Source organism: Littorina saxatilis, linkage group LG6, assembly GCF_037325665.1.
Source record: "Littorina saxatilis isolate snail1 linkage group LG6, US_GU_Lsax_2.0, whole genome shotgun sequence".
In the NCBI taxonomy this organism is placed as follows: Eukaryota; Metazoa; Mollusca; class Gastropoda; order Littorinimorpha; family Littorinidae; genus Littorina; species Littorina saxatilis.
The window spans coordinates 34,520,730-34,543,275 of NC_090250.1; the positions used below are offsets into that span (position 1 = coordinate 34,520,730).

Consider the following 22,546-nt stretch of genomic DNA (forward strand, 5'->3'; position numbering starts at 1 on the left):
TAGATTCAGACATAAATATATGGGTACTAAAAATCAGCACTAAAAACAACAGAATTAAGTGTAACAAGAAATATAAATGTGAAAAGCAACCAAAATACAGGTCAAAATGAGGACGGAAGAAAATCCCAGGAAAGAATACTGGAATCAAAATCATCTGACGAGATTGAAGAGAAACTCTTCAAAACAGAATGTTAACGTGCGAGAGCCATTCAAAAGGCAAAATATAAACTGAATACACCAACATAGGCAAGTAAACTGAAAACTGAGAACCAGGAAAAAAAACTACAACAAATTGAAGTTTGAGGCGTGTTGCATTTTACAGTGTTTTGAGTCTTTACTGATGACTGAACTGCATAAAATTTGTGAATGTCAAGAAAAAGGCAAGAAAAATACAAATTACACCATGTGTACTTTCATATTGGTCTGGTCTTATGGATCCGAGTACACGAGGATATAAGTTCATGTAAGACACCTGAGTAATGTACAAAGAACAGCCCATCATTATACTAAATACATAAAACAGCAGTATGTACCATCTACTCATAAAAAGTGTAATGTTTACAGGGTTTGTTTTTTCCTGTTTAAAAGAGCCAAGTAAAAATAATTCATTTACAATACATTGTAAGTGTTAATCATCTTCAATCAATCAAAATTATTATCAACCGAACATGTTTTTGTGATACAAAAACTTTAAAGCTACTTTTTGCTCATTTATTGAGGAATTTTCTTTCCTGCAACTGTTTCTGAAACACATTTTTAAAAACCTAATACTTCTTAACCTCATTCCTTAATCTACTTGAATACATAAAGACTTTAAAACTTGTCAAGGATACATTAAAGTCACTGTAAATTATACACACAGATCTACTATTATGCTGGATAACATGCAATGGATTTCTTTTTTAAATAACAGATCTAATTACAATAAAACAGAAATGCAGACAAAAAGATCACTGTTCAGCTTCACACATCAGTCACAACAACATGCAAATAGTCTATATCACACAACACTTTTTTTTACAGGCCCTCAGAAATCCCAAGAGATTTTAACCATTGCACATTAATGTAAACGGGTTTACAGTCAAAAGGAGACACAAAGAAAAACACAAAAAATACAGAAAACATCCTTCCGTGCAAAATTGATCAATAATTATCCATTACAAGAAGAACTTAAATATAATTGACATTGGTAAGTCAGGTATAATCAACGTCGGTCAGGTACGGATGTCAGGTAGAAATTACAATGTCAACTTTATCAGCACATGTAAGGACAAAACTTATTTGTCAAGGTAAGGCGAAAATTCAAGTTCCTCTCCTTGACAGAACAACCACCATTACCTCTGGAATTATGTTATTACTTCCAGTAGCATTATTATGTGCCCGAAGCACAAGAATCACCTGTCGATCCAAAGCCAGTCGAACAGGATTTAGATTTTAGAGCTAAATTACTAGCCCAACAAAAACTCCTATCGGTACGCAAAGGTTCCCTAGAGCATACCAGGAGACCACAGCAGCCGGACCCAATCACAAACAGTTCTCCACAATTGACAGGTCACTGTGTCTATCTGACAACTGACGTACAAGAAACGTTGAGCTACATTAATTAGCCCGTCCTCAAGCCGTCAAGGCCGGCAGACAACTCTGTCAGTGCAGAGCTGCTGTGAAGGGAGACTACTGCGTCACCCTGTCACAATTATATCAGATAGGTAGAAAAAAAAAGTTCTGTAAATACATTTATAAATAAAGGTTTTTTAAAGCCGTCACAAGGGAACTTAGCCATAGTGAAGCATCTGATCTCTGACCAGTGGTAAAAACAGGCCTTCCAGGTACAAGTCAGATAAAACTGTTCATCAGATTCTGTAGCTGAAGATCATGCCAAAAGTCAAATCTATGCTGTACTGCATGGTCGTTAACACCCACAACTGATGCATGCAGATCAATTTGTGATGTGAGCGAATCGTTTTTAGACGCTACACCATATCAAACAAAGTTGAAACAAAATTCAAATGAACAGAACAGTGCAAATACTAAGAACAGGAAGGATTTATCTTTGACTTAGTTGTACACAAATAGAGAGAATACTCATCACCATGGAAGATACTAACCATAAAGCTATTGCAACAGTTTTTGGCGAATAAATGTAAAGTTTTGTGATAAAGCAGAAAATGTAGAACAATCACACTTGAACCACTTTCTCAGATTAATCATTCATGAAGATTTGCGCCAAATCAGGCAAGTGGAAAATGAACTGAGTGGTATGTGAAACCAGGCTTCTTGTCTAATCTAGCGGCATTTTCAAAACCTACTGTAAGTAAATCCTAAGCGTTAAAAAATTCTAACTCCCAACACTAAGGCCTCATCCTGTTACAAAACAGACATCACACACAATATAACAGACTTCTCACTCTGTCATGGAAGTAGAATGAAAGAAAGAACCTCCTAGTTCCAACCTACAATTAACATCTCTTCAAAGAAAAGACATGATAACAAGAAAACCCAATAGTAAATGTAGATCACCACTGTTTGGAGCGACAGTTACAGTAGAACCCCCTATTTACGACTTTGGAAAAACCTTGAAAATTAGGTCGTAAAAAGGGGGGGGTCTTAAAATGGGGGTTTGAGTTTTTGGCCCGGGCGGTCATGAATTTGGTTGCAGTGTACGTACTGTTATGTACTGTCATGTTTACACACAAACACACAGTTGCAGTTTACTGTCATATCAACACACACACACCCAAACACATTACAGCAGAACAACTTTAACTCAAATTTCAAAGAAAATTTACTCATGGCGTAATGCTCGCTACCCGCTGAGTGAAGCACATTTGACATTGTGGCGCAACCAGTAAAATCCGAATGTCCTAACTCGATAGAAAGCATAACGACTTTTCTCCCGAATTATCTTTCCGCTCACATGAATGTTTCTTCGCCTTGCATCGCTAAACTTGTCCCATACACGATCGTTGAGGTTTTCGCACAGGCACCTCTCTTTGCGTACTTTCGCTTCACTGTCCTTCTCGCCATCTCGATAACACCGAGTCCTTATCATTGACGATACACAGGATTTGCGCCTTCCCGACTCCTAAGGAAGTCGCCGCGGATTGCCATTTCGCTCGATTAGCGATTACTTTATTAGCTCTCTACTCAAGAGTCGGCGCTTTTCTCTTTCTTTCGCGAATCTTCGTTTGTCAACAAGTCGTCATGACAAGATAGCGTACAGAGGAAAACCGGATGTATTAGGATCGCGCGCGTATCTCCAGACTCGGACTCAAGGCGCAGGGATCTATTTATGCCGTGTGAGATGGAATTTTTTTACACAATACATCACGCATTCACATCGACCAGCAGATCGCAGCCATTTCCGCGCATATCCTACTTTTCACGACCTATTATTCCAAGTCACACGGGTAATTTGGTGGACATTTTTTATCTACGCCAATACAATTTTGCCAGTAATGAATCTAAAATTAAAAATAATCCGATTCATATTCATTTGCTGGTGACATGGAAGACAACTAAGCTTCATAGATAAAGCTGTATAATGACCATACAAATTCATTCATTCAATGTCAAGCAATGTGTGCGGGCAGAAATAGATCAGTAAAGTGCTATGCAGTATGTGTCACAATTAAATACATTTCAAACAGTCCTGGTTCCCCCGAAATCGGCGTATGGCTGCCTGAATGGCGGGGTAAAAACGGTCATACACGTAAAAATCCACTCGTGCTGAAAACATGAGTGAACGTGGGAGTCTAAGCCCATGAACGAAGAAGAAGGAAGAAGAAGAAACAGTCCTGGTCACAATTCTAATAATTATGTATGCTACCTTTGCTGCTCATTTCATTGTACAGTGGACCCCTCCCCGACCCCCCCCCCCCCTTCTTTGAAGACCTCTAAAAATCCAACAAAATCAGGTCTTAAAAAAAGGAGGGAGTCTTAAAACGGAGGTAAATTGACAGAAGTTTTGAAAAAAAAATCTGAAGGTCTTTAAAAGGGGAAAGTCTTAAATTGGGGGAGGGGGGGGGGAGAGTTTTAAAAGGGGGGTTCCACTGTAAGCATTCTTTCTCTTTCTGCTTTCCTGAGCTTCTTACTGTCAGGGCCACCTTATGGCGAGAGTTTTGCATGAGAGAAATTCAAATTTTACACCCTCACGGCAAAGCCATTAGGGGCATGTTCCTGGGTTGGAACCCGGCTTTAGATAAGATATACAAGTGTATGGCGTGTTTAGGTGGTACGCGTATCAGCCATCTTTTTTATGGCAAAATGACCGAGGTCTTTTACGTGATGACACGGGGGTGGGAGATGGATACAGTCTCTGGGTCTGCACATAAAGTTCACCCGGCCCGGATTCGAACCAGCAACCTTTCGATCACAAGTCCAGTGCTCTAGCATCTGAGCTACCCGGGCCCCCAAAGTTTTGCATACCACACTGTTGCTTTTTGACCCTGCTACAGGGCAGCACGACGCCCTCTTCCGGCAGAATCATCATTTCAAAGCAAGCCTAACAATGTCCTCACAACCATCTGTTGCTACCGCTAATTTCTATCTTTGCTAATTTCTATCTACGTAAGGCACTTAAGAATTTTCACACACACGAATTACAACCATGTGAGTCAAAGAGTACATGGCACGGTCATGTTTAGAACCAGTCAGAATTGTCAATTATGCATAGCTAAGCAAGGCTTTCTTTGAATCACTCAGCCCACAAAGCAAGTGAGCGTCCGCGTTGTCTTATCATGAATAAATAGGTTTCAAAAGACTAAAATGTCTAAAGCTGTAGCACCAGCGTAAACAAATCTTTATGAATCGTAAGCAGAGATTTATGGTTCACATTTGATTTCAAAGACACTGCAAATATGAGAATTTTCAAATGTCATGCAAGAGCATTAGAGTCAAGTCAGGTAAAACTTTTACATTCACTAATCAAAGATTAAAGAAAGTTATTTTTAACAACAACAGCACAGAACAACTCCTACCTTCACCATCTCAACCTTAAAAAGTCAGCATACAATTAAATTACTCAAGCTTTTGTGTCTCAGAGAATTCTAATTACCTCACAGAATAATTACAAGGTTACCTGCAAATGTGAGATATCTCTCAAGAAAGGACACCTCCAAATAACAGGCATCTTCAATTATCCGCTGGATTATTAACTAAACCAAAGTTTGCCTGCCACAAAAGGACACCCGCATTTACTACCACAAAACATGTTGTAGTTTTCTGTCTCTTGCACAGCAAACAATAACTTCTGTGACATCAGCAGATAGCGAGAGTAGTCAAGGCATCGAACACAAAGACATGACAAGGGAGAATATGTCAAAAATACAGGTACTGTATAAGAATTATGTCTGAATTACATATATGAAAGCTAGATTTGTTACAGTATCGGAGACTAGACCACTACATACTATGAAAAATCTGTTCAGAGTGTGATCGTAGCCACCAAATACAGTAAGAGTAAAACTTTCACATTAAATGTGTATTCAAAATGTTCACCTACCAGTACCAGTATATTCTCTCAAAAGTTACTACCTACTACAAGAAGGCTACCAACACAGTCAAACTATACACTCACATTTCTTCACAAATGTCAGGTGATCATACCACTGGAGTTTAAGAGAAACCTTAAGCTGTGTAATAACAGTTCAGAAATAAATATGTTAAAGGATATAGCTGTGAACAGAAAATCTAACCCTAGCTTCTGGGTATGCACGTATTGTAACCTTCATAAGTGGTACAGCCTAACTTTCAGTTTGTGCAAGCTTTCAACATGCAAAACATTAAATCAGTTTGTGATCAACAATAAATTCTTGTCACTGGAAAGTTACTTGAGGATTTCTGTAGAAAAGGTCATTGTAATTTCAGCAAATAAGCAAACATGTGATCTGGGCCTATTTCCTTTACTATAAATATATATGATAGATTGATACCCTTTCATCCAAATATGCACAAAACTGCGTGATCTGATTTTTTGTCTCCATTCCGCTGTCAGCAACAAAATATTTTTTATTACATTAGCTGGACTTTACCCCCCAAAATGTCTGTCCCCAACCTACTTATACACTAAAGCTTGCACCATTCTACTTTATGGCTCTCTTGAAAATGTTCTTTATGAATAAAAAATCGCCATTAATCTTGTGTTCTCTTTCATTTTCTATCAGAATTCTAGAGATAAATACCCCTTCATCTTTGACATAGCATGCAAAATGTTGACAAACTCTTTTGATCTACTTTTGTTTTCTCGTTTTACAGAAAGGTTTGTTTAGATTCAAACTGACACCGGTCCGAATTAGACGCACAACACTGCCTAGCACTGCTCCCTCGGAAATGCCGAAACGGTCATCCAACTTCACTAAACATCGTTCATCGGACACCATGCGGAATCGTGTTCATCAGACACCATGCTGATTCATGTTGTCCGGTTTCCTTCCAGCGTCGACAGCTGGTGGTGGTCCTGCTATCCCTGGACCGGTTGCTGTGGTGATGGATCGATGCTCGACATTGGATGAGGGGTGGGTCCACGAGGTAGTCTGGTTCAGGTGGCTACACACAAATCAGAAAAGACAACAACTGTAAGCTCAAGAGACGATGTTCTGAAATAACTCTGTCGGGTTTGTATGTGTTGTGTAAGAGTGAATACTCTTGCTTCCATTGAGTTAAACTTTCCCACGTGACATTTATAGGCCAGGCACTAGCGAGGTGTGTGTCTGATACAGTTGGACAAGGAGCATGTGGGGAAAGTTTGCCTCAATAAAAGCAAAAGAATTCACTCTTTAGAAACCCATGCAAACACGACAGTTATTTCTATTCTGACGATGACTGCACCTGAGATAATAATAAAATGTTCCATCTTCCCTGCTGATAGGTATGGTCTGTAAATCTGACTTGGATAAATATTTCTCAAAGCAAGTCAAGGGGTCTCCACACACAAATTGCAAAATTATGACAACCTTACCTGAGTAAGTGAAGTCTAATTGTAGTTTTATTGACCACAATGTAGAGAGGAAAGGAATCCGTGATCCAATTCCTCTCAGAATTGTGGGAGATAAAACTGCCAGTTATCAAAGGCAATAGAAGCTTATCAGGAAGACAATTATAGGCATAAAAGAGGTGAACATACATGATAGGTAAATAAGTTAATGATTTGTGTTTCCTTGATACATATGTGCCACTACACACATCACACTAGTGGCCAGCATTTTGCTATCACTCTCACACACACACACACACACACACACACACACACACACACACACACACACACACACACACACACACACACACACACACACACACACACACACAAACTCTAAACTCTAGAAAACTCTAAGACTTAACAACAAAAAGACAAGTTACATTCATATACCGGATAAAAAAAAAAAATATCAACTTACTTGATGTAATATCGCACCCCATCAGCAGTGCAGTTTTCTTCCCAACCGAATGGCAGCGCTGAAGCAGAAAACAAAAACATGTATGCATGGCCTTCTTGTATTTCAGGGTTATTTCCCATTAACTTATTTGAACCGAGTAGACTTTTCAGCTGATTCACCAAACAAAACATGAAGTGAATGCTGAACACGGAAGAGAACTGAAGGAAAACGAAAGGCGCACTGAAACTTGGCGTCTTTCTGTATTTTTACTGGTTTTTGATTAATTTATTGTACCATCGCTGGGAAATTCGGGTTGTTTCCTCCCATTGGAAAGCTAGCAGCAACAGAGTCGCAATACCCAGATGTGTGCGTGCTTAGGTGTAATCAGCCTCCTGCACTTGTGGCTGAATTACCAAGATCTTCTACGTGCCACAGTGTGACATGGGGGTAGAACATGGATACTGTTTCCGAGTCGGCACATAAAGTTGACCCGTGTATATCCCTGCCCTGATTCAACCCCGTGACTCATGGATCACAAGGACAGTGCTCTACCAACTGTGCTACCGGTCCCCTCTCTGATATATTCGTAAAAATAATATGTTGATACTCACGGACTTGTTCAATCAGGGTTTGAACTGTTCGTATGACATCCTGGCCTTCTAACAGCAGTGTCTGCGTCATTTTCTGCTTCTTTTTCTTCTTCTCTCCCTTTACAAGGTCCCCTGATCTGCTGATAAACCAGTGGACATGTGCAAACACACAGAACTTGCACAATGTGTCACAGAAGTGATGATAAGCATTCTGAACACTATCTGGTGATGATAAGCATTCTGAACACTATCTAGAAGGTGAAAAGGCTGCAGCTAAAATGGAAAATTTCTAAAGTAAATTTTCATTTGATTAATATACTTACCCAATTCTCATAAATGCATTGACTTCAGTCTCACAAGCTAGATGTCGAAAAATCACTCAAATTACCTGCCCTTAGAAGGGTGGTAACCAAGCTAAAAAGAGACGCCATAGCCGTTGCTATGCACTGACCTTGCTCGGTTACCCATAACACCCTGCGCACCACGTGAGTGCCAGCATCCGGAATAATCATTCGAGACTATACTCAAACACCCCAAGGATATTAAGTAGCGGGGATGGATGGGAGGGTATTAACTATGAGAATTGGGTAAGTATATTAATCAAATGAAAATTTACTTTAGAAATTTTCCATTAAATTACATATTCTTACTTCAATTCTCATAAATGCAGATTCCTCCTAAAGGTGGAGGGAACTTACTTATGTCCTTGAAAGAACCTGTCCTGCAGCGACCAAGGCCGGCAAGGAACTGGAGCCGTCAAGCCGAGTGCAGGAGATATCCCGAAGCTAAAAGCTGATGAACACCACCACCCCCACCCGTCAACTTGCTGTAGTCCTGTAGCCCCACCACCCACCCACCCACCCCAACTGGGGAGGGGGGCGGCTGCTAGCAGAGGACAATAGCGGTACAGACTGAGACGCCAGTCTGACAGCGCCCACCCGATCCTGCCCGAGGGCGGGAAAGGGTGGGCCGCTGACACAGCCCCCTGCCCTCAATGAGGCGGAGTGGGAACAAGCCCAGGCTGTGACTTACCATGCCCCCCCACTCCCTCTTCCAAACGGTAAGAGGGCTGCCTGCCCGACTCAGCTGTGCTAAAAGCAAGGTGAGCGGGAAGAGGCAGACAGGGGGCAGACCCCCTCTCCTTACGGAGAGAGTGTTCCAGAGCAACCGCCGCACTACCAGAGGCAGTGAGGGTTGAACCGAACAGGTCAGGTGCACCAGGCCAGTGCGAAGAAGGAATGGCCGCGCCGCCACCCCCACCATCAGTCGAAGTCGCAGACGACGACAACCCCAGCCGAGCTAGGGAGGAAGGATCCCCTACCGCCGGTGACAGAGGAGGGACCCCAGAACGGGACGCGAACTGCTGCGAAATAAATTCAAACAATTCAGTCTTTAAGGCGCCAAAGGCTGAAGGCCCAGGCTGATTAACCCCATCAGGGGGAGCGAGCTGAGGAGGACCTCAAACCGCCCTTGGAGGGATAGGAACATCAAAAAAAGTGCTATTCGACGGATCTTCGACCCGCATGATAGGCAAATCCACGTTTTTAGGTTTACTCTTAGGTTTAGCTTTCTTAACCGGGCTAAGAGCCTTGTCTCCTTCCAGTTTCGCGCTAAGTTTAGCTTTGTTGTCAGCCATTTTAAAACCGACGAAAAACAGTCACCCAGAACGAAAAACTCTGCGTGCCTGTTCAAAACAAAAAGCTATCAACCAAACAAACACAGAAAGATCTCACCAAAAGGTAGATGGACAGGTAGACCCACAAGAAACAACTAGTCTCACGGACAAGCCGGCATGTGAAGGCCAAAAGTGAGTGACAAAAATTGACACGTCCACCGTGTGCTGTCGAAAGTCGAGAATGATTATTCCGGATGCTGGCGCTCACGTGGTGCGCAGGGTGTTATGGGTAACCGAGCAAGGTCAGTGCATAGCAACGGCTATGGCGTCTCTTTTTAGCTTGGTTACCACCCTTCTAAGGGCAGGTAATTTGAGTGGTTTTTCGACATCTAGCATGTGAGACTGAAGTCAATGCATTTATGAGAATTGGAGTAAGAATATGTAATTTAATGAAGTGGTAACGTTCTTCTTTTTGTTTTTTCATTAAAAATTCCGAATTCTTTCTTTCGTTTTCAACCACAAAGGTTATATCGCGACAAACAAACAAACAAACAAAAACAAAAACAAAATACTAATACATAAAATGCTTTCAAAACAAGAGTAACTGATTTAAAGATTAAACATGTCGATCCTTTCCTCAAAGGATGTAAAAATAAATCTAAACAATAGTAAGCGAGTCTCATGAACAGTCAAACATACAGATACCAAGTTCGTTATATAATCTTATTGTTTTATTGATTAAAAGACCGGCACGGTTGGCCTAGTGGTAAGGCGTCCGCCCCGTGATCGGGAGGTCGTGGGTTCGAACCCCGGCCGGGTCATACCTAAGACTTTAAAATTGGCAATCTAGTGGCTGCTCCGCCTGGCGTCTGGCATTATGGGCTTAGTGCTAGGACTGGTTGGTCCGGTGTCAGAATAATGTGACTGGGTGAGACATGAAGCCTGTGCTGCGACTTCTGTCTTGTGTGTGGCGCACGTTATATGTCAAAGCAGCACCGCCCTGATATGGCCCTTCGTGGTCGGCTGGGCGTTGAGCAAAAAAAAAAAAAAAATTGATTAAAAGGGCACGCTATAGCGTCTTCCCAAACATAAAAAAATAACAATAAAATTAAAAGAATAGTAAGTGAGAGCTGTGCAGAACCAGACCCCTGTTACATGAAACAATGAGAAGCTTTGATCCTTTTGATCAAAAGATGTAGCATCAAATACTGGTGACAATCCTGTCAAATTTTGTTTTAAACAGAAATCCATAACCCTTTCCATTGTACTAAATGGTGCTTCTTGCTGATTTTTTAAGGATAGAAGTTGTCATGCTTTTGCAACAGGGCACTGTAAGTTGTAAAAAATAACTTTTGAACATTTCTGGTTCAAAATATTGACAAATAAATAAATACCTTGAAACAGGAGGGTCTGATGACAGTACTTCTTGAACATGCTGGAAGAAAAAAGCACAAATTCATTAAAACCAAAACAACTGAACTTATTTATCAGACTGTTCTAATACAGTAGTAAACTTCTTACGTAACATTAAACAAAATGTGAAACGTTGGCTTGAAACTAATACCAGCGGACTTATCATAATTGTGATTCTGTCAAGGATGTTTCATTTGGACAACACTAGCTTACAAAAAAAACACACACACACACACACACACACACACACACACACACACACACACACACACACACACACACACACACACACAAAATCTATTCTTAATTAAAAAAAAATGCAACCCATCAAATTTACATTAAAAGCATTGGTGATCATTCTTCAAATCTTAGCCTGTCACTTGTCTCTGTTATAAACCTGTGCGGTAATGCCTATAAAGTACTCAGTGATCTTTTCTTCTTTCATGTACAGTGAAACCCCCATTATTAAGACCTCCCAAAATCTGAAACTCAGGTCTCAACTCATTGTCTCCCAGGTACGGATATATCCGTACCCACTCATATGGCTCTATCTGACCAGGTACGGATTTATCCGCTCAGACTGTTAGTTTCAGTCGCTTCCTGTAAAGTCCATCTAACGCCTGCATTCTAGCGTGTTGATACACAGTTACTACACAGTTACTACAATTCTGAATGACCTGCTGCAGCACAGCTGGTCTAGGCTAAAAATAACTTGGTCAACATCATTCTGATAATCATCGCTCCATGGCTATCGCCAGTTGTCTCTCTGACTGGACGCTAAAGTCTTACGTGAATCTATCAAAACAAGAATACAGAGTTATCTCCTATATGTTGTTCGCGAGCAGTGTTCGTGAGACGAAAATGATTGCAGATTGGCAGACTTCGACAGTGATCTCCGTTCTGTTCTTCACAGTTATGATAAAGACATCGTTTTAAGGTCAAAACAAGTCGAAATTTTGGGACTGCTGCCGGAAGGAGACCGTAATATATGGTTGCATCACTGTCAACTGGTTACAGAAAAAATCGTCTGCTCCAGCGAGCGCCGAAACCAAACGGTTGATTATCACGTGACACTTTTGCCATATTTAGAGTTGTTTGCACAGTAAATACAGCCGCGAAAAATAGCTCGCTTGAAACTGTCTTACATATGTGACACTCCACAACAGAATTAGTCGCATGTCACCTTTTCATGATTTTCATATTTTTACATTTTCCTAAAGAGTTTTTTATGCTCTATCCAGTGGTGAAAACCGTTTTAGAAAAGAGCAAAAACTGTTTGAGTTATAAGCCTGTGACTAAGGTGACCCTCACACTGTTACCAGACACTCCCCGGACTTATATTAAGCCTAGCGCAGAACCGCGCGAGGTGACATGCGACTCATTTTGTGGTGGAGGGTCACATATCAATTTCTTTGTAATTTAAAAATTACACAACACCATGAAAAATCACTATCGACGATCGCGAATCTGTTTACATCCATAACACATAACGAAAAGATCTAAATATGTTAAAAAAATCGATTTCCTCGCCAGACAAGGAAAACCAAGGCATCCTGTCAGGGATAGAAATGAGACCCGAAGGGAAGTAACTCATTTTTGACCTGAGTTCAGGATGGGTCAACATAGGTGGGGTACAAAGTGTTAAAAGGGAGGTAATCTTAAAATAGCGGTAAATTTAGAAACAGAAACAAGACAAATATGGAAAAGTAAGGTCTTCAAACGGGGGAGACTTAAAAGGGGAGTCTGATGTGAGCATACCTGTAAGTGACCGAGCAGTTTATTAGTGGCCACTTCATATGTCTTCTTCCCTTGCTCTGATTTCTTCAGCTGGCATGCTGCCACAGCTAACCTCCGCTGCTCACTTATACCATCCTGGGTGGAAAACAACAACAAAATGACTCAGAAATTTCAGCATTTCTTCTACAAATCTCTTTTCCTAATGTTGATTTTTGTGTTTTTAGTGTGTGTGTGTGTGTATGTGTGTGTGTGTGTGTGTGTGTGTGTGTGTGTGTGTGTTAGTGTGTTAGTGAGTGTGTGTATGTGTGTGTGTGTGTGCGAGTGTGTGTGTGTGTGTGCGTGTGCGTGTGCGTGTGTGCGTGTGTGTGTGTGCGTGCGTGCGAGTGTGTGTGTGTGTGTGTGTGTATGTGTGTGTGCGTGTGCGTGTGCGTGTGTGCGTGTGTGTGTGTGATTGTTTCTGAACAACGTATGATATTTAGAGGTAAGAAATAATCCATTTTGATTTGATCAAATCGTTCATCACTAAAGTTTCACTGGGGGAGAATCCAGGTTCAGAACTAAAATATACAAAAAGAACAATTAAATTTGAGGTAAACATTTCATCCTCCCCCTTATTCATAATTACATAAGTGACCCGTTCTCACAAAATGATACATAAGTTGATTTTTAATATCCTGTGATATGTATTATGCTAAGAAAGTACAGAAATCCCTCTTTAAGATGATGTAAGTTTCAAGAGCGTGGTCTGGGACAGGCTGAACTTCTTTAAGGCGAAGTGCGCCACTGAAATTTAGAGTGATGGGACTTAAACAGCCATTTTGAGTTGTTAGCAGTTTTGCACCTTTCAATCTGTCTACTTTCATGACATGCATATGATTACACTATACAAATTCATCAAAGTCTCTAAAAACATATTTCATTGCACCAACCCGGCGAATTTTTCTGTCTTTTCATTCACTCTTCCGATAAAAATTCCGATTTTCAACCCTTGACAACAGACATTTCTGCTCGCCCAACGCGGGAACGTCGTATACCGTTTGAACAGCAGTTCTCTCCCCTGTGTCATTCGGCGGTTATTTTCGGTTAAATATGGATTCTCCTGGGGAAACCCCCCTATTTTTCAAACAAACAAACCACAGACACTTTCCATATACGGGGGTATGACGTAAATACCTGGCCACGATTGGTCAGATAGGCTCACCTGGCTTTTCGTATTTTAAAAGTCGTCTGCTCACCGCGTTTAGTTTTCGACTGAGTTTGCTTCGAAAAATGGCACGTGTGAAAAGATCAACGCTCCGAAAAACACATCATAAAGGCAAGTGTACGAGAAGACAACAACTGAAGAGTTGCAGAGACAAGAGAACAACTAAAACACAATCGGTGACCAAGCGCACAAAATCTGGATCGACCGCTGTGGCATGCAGATCAAATTCTGCGTCAGGACTGAGAGTGTGTTCTTGGCGGTTTGACGCGAAAACAATTCAAGACGAACACATAGGCCTACACAGCAGCCACTGGTCAAAAGCGACAGGTCCAGAGGCTTCCCAAACAAGGAGATGTCTTGTTGATTTGGAAACCTTTGATGGTATTGACTTGTAAACGAACTTTGTTGTCCGCAATGTAAACAGCCAACGCTGTCACCATGCCCAGACTCAAAACAGAGACACGGCCTTGCAGTGTACGCGCATGTGAGGAAGTTGTTCCAGGTACCGCTGGATACCTTGCTTCCAAAGAAAGCGGTCAAACGGATTATGGTCTCATCAGGCAAGCCGTTTATTCGTCCAGACTCCTTGATATGTGGGCTAGGTGCTCAACAATTTAACAAATTTTGTGAAAGTTTAGATTTGGTAGGCATGGATCACAAAACCTTCCAGAAGAAAGCTGATAAACTCTATCAACGACTTGATGTAGATCTACTGGAGGAGAAAGTATTCAGTGAGGCTGTCCGTCAGGTCAGACAGATACACGCAACGCACAATGGAATGACACTGTCTGATGATGATGTTCTTGATATCAGTGTAAGCTACGACGGATCATGGCTGACCAGGGGGCACTCGTCCCACATTGGAATAGGGTGTGTTGTAGTCTAGACGTGCTGACTGGACGCTCATGTTATGTGCAACTACTGTCATGTTTGCCAGACAACTGGAAACAAACTTCTCCAGGAGAAACCCCTGGAGTATGCTGCCTGGCTGGTAAAACAACTGGACATCTGTGACAAGAATTTTGCAGGTGAGTGCGTAGATCTAAACAGTATGTGTGTATGGTGCGTTTGTGAAGACGTTTGTTGAAATGGGATGATAGTGTGTTGTGTTTGAATTTTACATAGATCTGTAAGTGTTTGTGAATATGTGTGTCAGTGTTTTGTGTGCGCTGTCTATGTGAAGTGTACGTGTGTGTGTGTGTGTCTGTGCGTGTTTGTGTATTTGTGTGTGTTTGGGTACTAATCCATGCATAGTAATACATGTACTGAACAAAAACAATGATAGCGTCTATGTTGGTAGATCTGTGGCTGATTGCCTTGTGTGTGTGTGTGTGTGTGTGTGTGTGTGTGTGCATGCATGTGTGTGTGTGTGTTAGGGTATTGATCCATGCATAGTAATACATGTACTGAACAAAAGCAATAATAGCGTCTATGTTGGTAGATATGTGGCTGATTGCCTTTTGTGTGTGTGTGTGTTTGTGTGTGTTTGTGTGTTTGCTATTCAGTGGCTGACTTTGACTGAAACGGTGGTTTTATTTTTAGGTTCCAGTGGCATGGAAGTCGAGGCGGCTCGGGTTCTGTGGGGCAGGTCAGTGTCGCAGCACAATCTGCGATACACAGTTATCCTGTCAGACGGTGACACAAAAACCTTCCAGGAACTTTCCAAAATAAAGCCTTATGGAGATCAAGTAACCATCGAAAAAGAAGAGTACATCAATCACGTTTCCAAGCGTCTTGTAACAGCGCTTCGCAACCTTGTGACAGACTGCCGCAAAAAAGGAATCACTTTGGGAGGGCGAGGGTATGATCAGCTGACTCTGAATACAATCAGGAAGTTGACGATATATAATTATAATCGGGCAATTAGGGGGGGGGGGGGGTAAGACAGTTGCAGACATGAAACGGGCAGTGATGGCATCTCTGCGTCACGGCTTCTCAACAGATGACAAGCCACAGCATGACTTGTGCCCCCATGGTGCCGCGTCATGGTCCTTCTACCAGCCCCCAGGACCACACGCAAAACTCGTCCATACACCTCTCAACTTCAAGAAGCTGAATCCTCCTCTAGAACCAGTTTACCAGAGACTGACGAAAGATCAACTGCTTCAGAGATGTGTGTCAGGAAAAACCCAAAACTCTAATGAGTGTCTCCACAGCAGCGTTTGGGTTCGCTGCCCCAAGGACAAATTTGCATGCAAAAATCGCGTACGGTTTGCAGTCGTCACAGGGGCTAGGGAATTCAATTTTGAACCAGCGGCTGCTCTCAACACTGCACAGTTCTACGGCTTTACAACAGGCTGTAACATGAAAAGACTAAACAAGGCTGGGTGTGTAAAAGGGTTCTTGGCAGCCTCAGGTTCAAGAAAGATCAGCTAAACAAGAGACGCGACACTGTGCGTGCAGCTAAACTCAAAAGACAGGATGAGCTCATCAGACTAGAAGGGGGTGCAGCATATGCTGCTGGGCAGTTTTAGGTAAGCCTGTTGTTACCAGGTGTCTGTGAAAAATGAGCCAGAATGTGACACTGGAAAAGAACGGAGAGATGCTGACAGGGAGACGAGGAGCTAACCGTCTTGCTGACAACTATGCAGACGAGAGCAATGTACCTGTCAGTCCTGTCCAACAAAGAGAAGCAAGAAGAGAACAGAGAGAGCGGCCACAACACCACACAGATGTGGAACCCATGAAGCAACCCCTCACTCTTCATGAGCTACAAATTGCCTTGAGGAAACTAAAAACCAGGAAATCCCCAGGGCCAGATGGGATCACGAACGAGATGCTGAAGCACCTAGGCAACACAGCTGTCCTGAAACTACTGGAGGTCTTCAATCTCAGCTGGGACACGGGCAAATTGGCACACAAGTTTGGCAAGAGGCCACCATGATTCCTATCCATAAGAAAGGAAAGGACAAGAAGAAGCCTGCTAGTTACAGACCAATCAGCTTGACCAGCTGCACTGTGAAGACCCTAGAGAGGATGGTCAACCAGTGCCTGCTTTGGTATCTAGAGACTGAGAACATCCTGGCTCCTGAACAGGCAGGCTTCAGACAGTTTCACAGCACAGAAGACCAGGCAACCTATCTCTCCCAAGAAATAGAAGATGCATTCCAGGAACAGAAGGTCCTCTTCGCCACCTGGATTGATCTACAGAAAGCCTTTGACAAGGTCTGGACTGATGGCCTCCTCGTGAAACTGCAGAGATGTGGAATCGCAAGCAACATGCTGCGATGGATCAGATCCTATCTCCACAACCGCAGAGCAAGAATCTCAGTCAACGGTCGAGTCGGCAAGAAAATACTACTGCGACGTGGTGTCCCACAAGAAGGAGTCCTCTCTCCTACACTCTTCTTGGTCTTCATCAACGACCTCGTACAAATTCTTCCCAAAGGTATCCACGCTGCATTATATGCTGATGATCTGGTGATGTGGTGCAAGGAGGAATACGCCACAACTGCCACTTACAGGATGCAACTGGCTGCTGACCGGCTGGCGGCATGGGCAGATGAATGGTGTGTTGCCATCAACAAGGAAAAGTCCTCTACAACACTCTTCACCCTATCCTCAAAACAAAAGACTGGAACCATCAAGCTTGGTGACACACCCTTGAGAAGTGATGACGAGGCAACATATCTTGGTGTCACTTTTGACAAGAAACAGACCTGGAAACCCCACATCCACAATGCTGAAGCAAAGGCCAGGCGCAAGCTTGCCATCATGCGGAAGCTAGCCGGAACCAGTTGGGGAGCAAACGAAGAGATACTCAAGCGAGTCTACCAGGGAGCAGTCAGGCCCCATCTTGAGTATGGCTCCACAGCTTGGTCTACAGCAGCGAAGACCCACCAGCAGACACTGGACAGGGTCCAAAACCAAGCCCTCAGGATCATTACTGGATCGATGAGATCCACACCAATAAAGGCCATGGAAGAAGTTGCTGCCATTCAACCCCTCAGTCAGAGGAGAGACGCCAAGGTCATGGTTCAGACAGAGAAATTCAAGTGCCTGCATGCGCATCCGATGAAGAAGAGGATGGATAACCTGACAAAGAACCGCCTCAAGCGCAACAGCTTCTTACATGAAAGCAAGAGACTTGCCAGAGAGCACCAAGCCTCTGTACCTCCATCAGCACTACCAATCAGTTTCTCAGATCTGCCGCAGCCATGGAATGAAGACTATAAGAATCTTCGCATCTCCACCACAGTCCCCTACGTTACCTCAGGAGATTCCCAGAACGACACTGCCAGGCGCACCCTTACACTCGCCATGATTGCTGAACGGTACCCTGAAGACGCCTGGATTCATGCATATACAGACGGTTCAGCAACAAACGCCGTGGCCAATGGAGGAGCAGGTGTACTTGTCAGATCTCCTGAGGGACACACTTCTACAGCAGGGATACCAACAGGAAAGTACTGCTCAAACTATGCAGCAGAAGTTCAGGCCATCATGCAAGCAGCCTCCATGATTCATGACTCGGAAAGCGAATGCCCCCAAGTTGTTTTCCTCTCTGATGCACTGTCTGCCTTGGAAGCCCTTGCGGGAAACAAACTTCCTCGTCTGATGGAGAAACTCCAGGAGCTTGCCAAGACTCGACGAGTAGTCCTGCAATGGGTTCCAGCACACTGCGGAATTCCAGGCAATGAAACAGCTGATGAGCTCGCCAAACTCGGAGCCAGGGAGGAACAACCAGACAACCCGGTCAGCTTCGCTGAAAAGAAAACCCTCATGAAGGCAGCAATGCAACCACAATCCACGAGAGACGCATATCATCTCCTAGAACGATGGCAGCAAGTAGTGATCATGCGACTACGAACTGGTCACTGTCGCCTCAACGCCCACATGTTCAGGAAGCTGAAGCTGACCCCATCACCAACCTGTCCCTGTGGTCTGGAAGACCAGACTCCAGAACATGTCTTAATGACATGCCCCCAACTCAAACCAATCAGAGACAAAGTGTGGCCAGCATCAGTCCCTCTCCGCACCAAACTCTATGGGAGCAGACAAGACCTGGAAGCCACGACGTCATTCGTCTCGCAGACTAACCTGATGGTGTGACGGCGAACGCAAGAAGAAGAAGAAGCAAGAGCGTGGTACAAAAAAAAAGACTTTGTTATATTAGTTTAAAGCTACTAACCGGCATGTCAGCCATGTTAAGAAAATCACTGTTGAAGTTGTCAAACTGAAAACAGGTATTTTTCCCTAGCAACCTAGGTAATACATGCTTCATAGCTTATGAAATGGTGATAAATAGTATAAAAGAGCATAGAAAGGAGACCAGAAAGATTTTTTTTTTCCCGTTACAACCTTTATGATTGTGTTTCTATGAAAGTCTTGGTGCACCAGATAAAAATGTAGTCTTTGACCTTTCCAACGATGTATAATAAGCGGGGGTTCTGCATATAATCAGTTTGACAATGTGGCCTTGTGTGGCCTTTGTTTACAAGAAAGGGACGCTTCGGATCAATAGTAGGTATCAATAAAATCAAGTTTAACACATTTTTTGGATGATTTTGACCAATGCAGGCAGTATAAGGTAAATGAAGCACAGTTCTCTCCGAAACAGCAAAAAAGTGAATTTCAACCATATTCACCCTCACTACCTTATTCTGTTCGCTGAGCAGCTGGCCATCAGCGACTTATCTACCATTTTGTGAGAACCGGTCACATATTCTTAAACTGTTTTTTTTGTGGTGTTTTGTTGTTTTTTGTTTCTTTTTTTAACTTTGGCACTTACAGATTTTGATATTTGAAGCCGGAGATGGGCAATTTCGTTCTCCAGCATGGCTACCACTTGTTCGTAGTCCTGCTCCATCTTGCGTGCGGCCTCCTGGGATTGCTCTGCCAGACGTAACTTGGTTCTCAGCGAACGACTCTCCTCCATTGCAGCTTGCGACTCCTGGCAATAAATCAGAATACTTGGGATCATTTCTGAATTTAGTCCAAACCTATTATTGTGATCAGTAGTGGAATGCATGAATGGAGACTATTATAGTTAGCAACTAAACGTAGGTTCGAACTAAGCAGTTCGTAACTAAAGATTTAGTCAGTCTACAACGCATGAGAGCGAACTTGGTCGAGACTACTTAGTTACCAACTAAAAGAGTAGGTCATAACTTTCAGGTGACGTCATAGGGAAATCCCCATCACTGCGCAGGCGCGGTGAACTCTTCACCTTCGAAAGTGGTAAACAAACCAGCATGGGAGCATGGTATTAGTGCGAAAGTGGTTGATCGATGCAATATTATATTGGCAAGCAAACAAGACAAACATAAGCGGAACGCAAACGTTTCTCTCAGTTCTTCCGCACATTACGAGAGCTAAAACTGCCCAGCCGGGGAGATGTACGCAGAATATAGGCTGAGTCAGTGTCGTCGAATATTTGAGTGATGGCTCAGTCGGTATGTCCTTGGAAAAGGTCCGTGTCCCTCATAATGATTGTGCATTTAAAGCAAAGCTAGAACTTTGTAACAGACAATGATGTATGGATGTATTTAAGTTTGTGTTTCAATTCAAGGGAGCGAGACTGACATTTCTGAACTGAAAAAAGTCGTGTTTTGTGGAGTTTAGAGTTGTCAGTAGAGACCGAGTCAATCGTTGAAAAGAAATAATTGCATGGTTCACTGATGGAGAGTTAAACGACCATAAAACCGCACCACAGGTATGTCATGAAGCTTTCTAAGTTCTACACTATACAACAAAAGAAAATTAAATGAGGGAATCAAGACATAATAGATCAACTCTCTCTCTCTTTCTCTCTCTCAGTCTCTATCTCTCTCACACACACACACACACACACACACACACACACACACATACACACACACACACACACACACACACACACACACACACACACACACACACGCATACACACACACGAACACACACACACACACACACACACTCTCTCTCTCTCTCTCTCTCCCTCTCTCTAAACCGCTAAGAGGGAGGGAGAGAGTTGAGAACAAGAGTGCCAGACAAAGGAAGGAATGTAATTTGGAGCGATCATTATGAATGATAAAACAAAGTAAGAAACAAGCAAGTTAGCAAGCAAATCCTTGAAAATGTGTGATGTCATAACTCATATAGGTACAAAAGGAGCCAACAACGTTCTACTTACAAAATAAACTAGTAAAATAATTGTGAGATGCAAAGAGAAAAGATTAACTGGAAACACTACCGAATTACAAGACATCATCAGTGATTCGAATCATGCACTTATGATTTTCTTCTTTTTTTCCAGATCGGGTAGAATACTTTATGTCAGTGACATATTTAAATTATTGCAATTTTGTGCTGGTCTTTAACATGAATAATTAGATACAATTAATACATTATTCAATGCCCAATCAATGTTTCAATTTCTTTGTCGACATCATTCTTTGGTTCATGCGTCGGACTGCCGAATATTTGATTTTTTTGTACAGCAAAATCAAAGACTGTCATGGCGGCCGCCATTTTTGTTTTTGCAATAGTTCGAAACTAAGGAATTTGGTCCTCCTCGGAAGAGGACTAAATTTGGGCAAGTTAGTCACCAACTTAGGTCGGAACTTTTGAAAATATCGTGCCATGCATTGCGCACTAGAGCGATAGTTTCGAACTTTGGATTTAGTTCCCAACTAGCTTGATAGTCTCCATTCATGCATTCCACTAGAGGTCTTTTCCATCAAACCAACTGTCCAAACCTCCTGTTATGTTTGTTAAACATAAGCTGAAATAAAAGGTAGCTGCGATGAAGATGAAGCAACTGAAAGGGAAGTAATTCAGCTCAAAACAAACACAAAAATATATTTTACTCTTTGTACATGTACAACTATCTCAACTCAGTGTCTGCTTAATCATCAGTCTTCTGCTCTTAGGTTAGTATGTGGTGTTCATATTGCTTTTCCATTGAATCATTCTCACTGCAAAATACAAACATGTTGTATATCTGTAAAGGATGAAAACAGCTTGCTTAAATTACACACACAGAGAAACAAATGACAGGCTTACCCTTCTTAATGTCAACACCTGTTCCTCTGCTTTTTGACACAAGTGTTTCTGTTCCTGTAACTCTTCCTGAAACACGTAACATTTAAACAGGTCCTAAAATCTTTCCTTCTTGTTGTCACACACACACATACACACACGGCACGCACGCATGTACGCATGCACACACACACCAAGCAACTGAAGACTTACACTCACGCACTCAATTTGTGAATCAAAGTCAGTACAAATTAATTTCTAAGAAATTAAAGTTAACTTGCCCCTTTCAGTCACTTTTTTCCACACAAAAAAGGAGAAAAAATTGTGTGCAGGAGTTAGATACTACTCTCTGCTACACTTTACAATTTTTTGGTTCAATAAAGTAAACTCACCTTCAATGATTCAATCTGTTTGCGAAGAATCTCATTCTCCTGTTGCAGAGGGCTTTCATCATCCAAAAAGCCATTCATCTGAAACCAGTTTCAAAGCACAGATCATCAATACTTAGCATTACCATTGGAATTCTTTTAACACTTTCTACCCCACCTATGCTGACCAAGTTTTTTTTTAGCCGAGACCAGCTGTGCTGCAGCAGGTCACTCAGAATTGTAGTAACTGTGTAGTAACTGTGTATCAACACGCTGGAATG

The 22,546-nt window shown here is 42.4% G+C and overlaps 1 protein-coding gene across 3 annotated transcripts in view; it reads right to left on the reverse strand.

Annotated features, from left to right (window-relative positions):
* The window catches only part of LOC138969077 (syntaxin-binding protein 4-like), a 38,338-nt gene that overhangs the window by 483 nt on the left and 15,309 nt on the right, over positions 1 to 22,546 (reverse strand). For 2 of the 3 annotated variants that reach the window (XM_070341780.1, XM_070341781.1), the window contains exons 13-20: positions 22,290 to 22,367; positions 21,922 to 21,987; positions 19,664 to 19,825; positions 12,750 to 12,863; positions 10,973 to 11,013; positions 7,985 to 8,103; positions 7,395 to 7,452; positions 1 to 6,543 (exon numbers count right to left, since the gene is read on the reverse strand). The exon at positions 1 to 6,543 is cut by the window's left edge and continues 483 nt beyond it. In XM_070341780.1, coding sequence (XP_070197881.1) covers positions 6,393 to 6,543; positions 7,395 to 7,452; positions 7,985 to 8,103; positions 10,973 to 11,013; positions 12,750 to 12,863; positions 19,664 to 19,825; positions 21,922 to 21,987; positions 22,290 to 22,367 — 789 coding nt within the window. In that variant the 3' untranslated portion in view covers positions 1 to 6,392. The remainder of the gene's footprint in view (positions 6,544 to 7,394; positions 7,453 to 7,984; positions 8,104 to 10,972; positions 11,014 to 12,749; positions 12,864 to 19,663; positions 19,826 to 21,921; positions 21,988 to 22,289; positions 22,368 to 22,546) is intronic. The other variant, XM_070341782.1, reaches the window with a different exon arrangement.